This window comes from Numida meleagris, chromosome 2, assembly GCF_002078875.1.
Source record: "Numida meleagris isolate 19003 breed g44 Domestic line chromosome 2, NumMel1.0, whole genome shotgun sequence".
Classification (NCBI taxonomy): domain Eukaryota; kingdom Metazoa; phylum Chordata; class Aves; order Galliformes; family Numididae; genus Numida; species Numida meleagris.
The window spans coordinates 51,304,007-51,308,996 of record NC_034410.1 but is presented as its reverse complement, the minus strand read 5'-3'; the positions used below and the strand labels follow the sequence as shown (position 1 = coordinate 51,308,996).

Here is a 4,990-nt window from a genome sequence, read left to right as displayed (position 1 = left end):
TAAGGGCACCAAGCGCTTGAGCACAGAAGGACATTGTTCGTACTGGACACCAAATGATTTTGTTACAGAATCTTCACAGATTCATACGTGGTTGTTTCTTCTCTAAAACTAAAGCCCAGAGCTGAATAGGCTCTGGCCTTGCATAAATAGAGCAGAAGGCTGATGCAAACCCACAACTGCTCTGCAGAGGCTGAAATCTGCTTTCTTCAGGGAAAATAACCCCAATCTTATTGTGCTATAATGTAGTACCTCTGGATCTTAACAAAGGCTTCTTTTAAAGTAAAATACGTGGTTTGTGGAGGACCTCCCTCGCCCGTCCGCCAGAGCACAGCGCCAGGCAGGCGGGTGCTGCTGCTGTCCCCGCCCGGCGGCCCGGAGCAGGCGCGCTGGGCCGAGCCGCCCGCAACAGCGCCAAGGGGAAGGCCGCTGCCGCCGGGGCCGGCGCACTGCCGGCGAGCGGCGGGGAGGGAGAAGGACACCCGGAGCGGCGCGGCCGGGGTGGTGAGCAGGGATTGGGTTGGGCGCGCCATCACAGCGGCTGGGAGTAGAGGGGAGCAGGGGCCGTGTCCTGAGGGTATCTGGGCCATGCTGAGGGGGGCGTGCTCGCTGAGGGCGAGGCAGGTGCACCGCTGAGGCTGCCCGGGGTCCGGGTACACCCAGAGGGGCCGGGGCGGACAACTAGGACCCCTTGCCCGTGCTCAAAATGGCGCCACGAACTCTGCGGCGCTGCGCTCACGTGATGGCGGTGGAGAGGAGAGGAGCTGCGTTAAAGGCTGCATTCGAGTGGTGCTGAGGGTCGCCCCCAACTGGTGGCGGGAGGGGGCAGCCCGGAGAGCTCGAGGTCTGCGGCCCTGCGCTCGCCCTTAGCAGCCTGCAGTTGTGTTAAGATGGTATTTTTCCTTGTTTCCAGGAGTGCTGCCGCTTCGGGTACCTTGCGGTTAACAGCGGGGTCTCCCAGCTGTGTCGCTGAAAAGCTGGGCTGGGCTGGGTTGGTGGGCATACTTTCCTGTAAGAACTTGAGCTGGTCTTCATCCTGAAGTCTTACTGTTTTTGAAAAAGTTGGAGCTGCTGTGGGGAGAGGTCTCAAGGTAGTAACTACAAGGTTTTACTTGTTCCTTTACATACAAGCATAATCTTTGGCTTCCTGCTGAAAGTATATAATGAACTGCCATTACTGTAATAACCACCAGAATATGAGCTGTCATGGGATGTGACGTGGCACTGCCTGGCTCAGCACCCTGCCTGCTCTCAGAGATGGTTCGTGGAAGCTGAGCTCGGAGAAGGCACTGCTCATGGGACAGACTTCAGCTCAATGTTGTGTTTGAAGGTCTTAAAGCTTTCCCTCCTTCTTAGTAATTAGATGAGGATATCAGATGCAGCAGCTTGCGAACACTCTGCAGAACCACACATGGTACTGTGCCTCCTGGCTGTGAAAGGGCAAGCAAGGGCTGGAGGTGGTTGGAGGTGGATTTACCTTCATGGAGGCACTGAAGCTTTACTGCAGAAGTGTGAGTTTCTTGCTCTGAGGAGCCCTGAAGGTGTAATTTTGGGATGCTAGGAGGAGAAATGCTCTGCACTGATACCTGAGAGCTGCTGATACCTGAGAGCTGCTGATACCTGAGAGCTGCCTCAGGTAGGTGCCAAAGAAAAATCAGTGCCTTATAGTGCCCACAAGCTCTGGCTGCATAGAATGACTGTTGCAGGCAAGAGATGATTAAGGCAAGAATTGCAGAAGGCATGAGCTATATTTAATTTCCGTGGCGCAGAGCCAAAAGTGAGTCAGAGTACTGGTGTCTTGGCACTGGTAGGAGGAGGATTCACTTTGGGCAGTGAAGGGATTAAGATTTGAGTCTATGTGGTTGGGATTTTGAGAGGAGAGGACGAAGTTCGTTGGCATCTTCTGATCCTGAAGAGAGTCAGTAAGTCATGATGGAAGATTTTAGACAGTGGTTGACAAGAAAGTAAAGTTTTTGGTGATGTTAAGTATTGACTGAGCCAGCAGGAGTTAATAATAACTGTTTGAATTGTGCATAATGAAGTCAGGTTCCAGAGTAGTAATGGCAGAGTCTTTTGTAGGACTGAAGCTGTATCACTTTTCACATTTTTGACTGAAGCTATATTTGCTTTGCCTTTTGATCCTAGTTTTCTTCAAAGTGCAGTTTAGATAAAAATCACAGGAACGTGTGTTTATACTCATAGTTGGGAGTGAAAATGGATGAATGGCAATTTACTGAGTGTCTTTAAAAAATTGTATTTTTGATGTGATACTTAACTGAATTATTTGAAAAATGTAGAATTAAGCAATTCATGTTGTTATGCTCAGGGAGACATACTAAGTAGCACAGATGCAGAGGAATGTGTTTATCTGATGATGCACAATAAATCTCTGGTGAACCTGCTTTAGCAGGAGGATTGGACTTCATGGTCCCTGGAGGTCCCTTCCAGATCCTACAATTCCGTGATTTTGTGGTGAAGCTAAAGAACACAGAGATTTCCAGATCTTCCTGGCCCTGGAATTATAAATTATAGTTTGCCACAATGCTGTGTAATGTTGAAATTTACCCAGGGAGGTGTTAGTAGTTCATTCAGAGGACAGTGTAAGTTGGAGAGGACAGAGGTGTGATACTCAGAATTGTAAAATATAATGGACGTTTTCTACACTATATAAAATAACTTCTGGGAAGCAGACTTAGTGATTTATGTATATCTGTAAGCATGGTAGATGACTAATATTATAATGTTAGTGTGGTCTGGGGGAGGGGAAGGATTTGCTTATGGCATTAGGAGGATTTCTAATTTTGCTCTGAATGGCAACATCAGCAAATGAACTTTGGGAGCTGAGATCTGTCTAAGTGACTGGCTCTGTGAGGGGCTCAGATGTGAGGGAAAAGATGCACAATCTTGTAAGGTGTCTGTAGAGACCTGGGGGCTATTGCTCTTCCTTGCTGAGAACTGAGATCTTAGGCTTTAGGTTGTGTCCCCAAAGGTGAAGGCTTTGGTGGGGCTTGCGCGGAGGTTCTTGATGCTCGTGCTTTACTGTACACATAGCCATTCCACTAAATCTCCTACAAAGTTCCAATGTGTACTGTTGCAATGACCTTTTGACTGTCTTTATTCTTAGCCATGTCCTAACAATCTTCTCCTTTGCTTTCATCTAATAGGAATAATGTTTCCAACATGTCTGTGCAGTTGCTGCTTTGTGAAAGAATTGCTATTGCCAAAGAATTGATCAAGAGAGCAGAAGCCCTTTCCAAGAGCCAGAAAAGGAGAATAGAAGGTGGGGCAAAACTATGTGGCAAACTGAAGGCTGAGTTAAACTTCTTACACAAAGTAGAGTCAGGGAAGGTGGTCATTAAAGAATCCCATCTGCAGAGTACAAACCTCACCCATCTCCAAGCCGTTATCCAGTCAGCAGAGAACCTGGAGGATGTTGTCAGTGTCCTCCATGTCTTTGCTTATGAAGACAGGTTTGGAAACAGACAGACTCTGGTGGTAGATGTTGTTGCAAATGGAGGTCACACGTGGGTGAAGGCCATTGGTCGGAAGGCTGAAGCCCTGCATAACATCTGGCTGGGGAGGGGCCAGTATGGTGACAAAAGTGTCATTGAGCAGGCAGAGGACTTCCTGCAGGCAAGCCATCAACAGCCAGTGGACTACAGCAGTCCCCACATAATATTTGCCTTCTACAACAGCGTGTCCAGTCCTATGGCAGAGAGACTCAAGGAGATGGGGATATCTGTGCGAGGAGATGTCGTTGCAGTGAACTCACTAGTAGAACCATCTGTGGAAAACCAGCACCTAAGTGTCAGTGAATCGGATGAAGAAGGCCTTGAACTGCAGGTCACCAGAGTAGTTCGGGAGAATTTAGTGAGCAGCATTGCTTTTCCTACGCAGATCAAAGCAAATGTGTGTAATAGAGTGAACTTGGACATCACTACATTAATAACCTATGTCTCTGCACTGAGTTATGGTGGCTGCTACTTCATCTTCAGAGAAAAAGTGCTAACAGAGCAAGCGGCTCAAGAAAGGAGGGAGAGAGTCCTGCCTCAGCTGGAGGAGTTCATGGATGGGAAGGAGCTTTTTGCATGTGAATCTGCTGTCAGAGATTTTCAGTCAATCTTGGAGACGCTGGGAGGGGTTGGGGAGAAAGAGCGAGCTGCATTGCTTGTTAAAAGAATTAATGTGGTCCCAGATCAGCCATCTGACCGTGCCTTACGACTAGTGGCTAGTTCAAAAATCAACAGCCGTTCTCTAACCATTTTTGGGACTGGAGACACTTTAAAAGCCATCACCATGACTGCAAACAGTGGTTTTGTGAGGGCAGCTGCTAACCAAGGTGTTAAGTTCAGTGTTTTTGTTCATCAGCCGAGAGCACTGACAGAAAGCAAAGAATCTGTTGCCACACCTTTACCAAAGAGCTGCCTTCATTATAATGGACTGTAATTTGTTAAAGGAATTAGTCTTTGAATATTGCTGATCCTTCAGTGGAAACATCTGGAGAAACAAAAGTGTCTTAACAATCCATTTTCTGGTTGTTTAACAGAACAGTAACTGGAGCAATGGGAGGGCTCCCCAGGAGACTTGCAGTGTCTTTATTCAATTCTTGGTTTTTGTTCAACTGTTAATTTATTCACTAAAGTAATAACATTTCATTGAAAATCATTAACTGTTACAATATATTAATTGTATCCATCCCTATTAAACATTCAGTTAAAGCACAGTTGCCTTTGTGCACTTGTCATTTTTAGCCTTTTTGCAGAGAGTAAAGGACACCAGAGTTTATTTCTGTGGAAGGTGTATCTTTTATTTCACTGGTCCTGTTCAACTGAATTTTTTGACTCAGAGAGATATTGTATAGAGAGCTGTGCCCTTCTGGGTCTATGCTAGACGGTGCAGCTGGTAGCTGTGAACAGAAACCAACTTAAGCCTTTCTTCTTTTACTGAAAAGAGTCTCTATGTGTATACTGTGTTGGACTGAATTGGCCAAAAG

General features: G+C 46.8%; 1 protein-coding gene across 3 annotated transcripts; it reads left to right on the top strand.

The window, feature by feature from the left end:
* C2H7orf25 (chromosome 2 C7orf25 homolog) lies at positions 345 to 4,720 on the top strand. 3 transcript variants are annotated; one of them, XM_021388213.1, is made up of 3 exons: positions 362 to 501; positions 1,354 to 1,633; positions 3,162 to 4,720. In XM_021388213.1, exon 3 carries the CDS (start codon positions 3,178 to 3,180, stop codon positions 4,441 to 4,443), a length of 1,266 nt encoding a protein of 421 aa, XP_021243888.1. In that variant the 5' UTR covers positions 362 to 501; positions 1,354 to 1,633; positions 3,162 to 3,177; the 3' UTR covers positions 4,444 to 4,720. The 3 variants fall into 3 exon arrangements, with proteins under 3 accessions (XP_021243887.1, XP_021243888.1, XP_021243889.1); XM_021388214.1 differs by lacking the exon at positions 1,354 to 1,633 and adding an exon at positions 911 to 1,088; XM_021388212.1 differs by lacking the exon at positions 1,354 to 1,633 and having other exon boundaries at positions 345 to 501.

What these genes read in the sequence shown, in the direction of transcription:
- C2H7orf25 (XM_021388212.1), top strand. Translation starts at nt 3,178, where the DNA reads ATGTCTGTGCAGTTGCTGCTTTGTGAAAGAATTGCTATTGCCAAAGAA.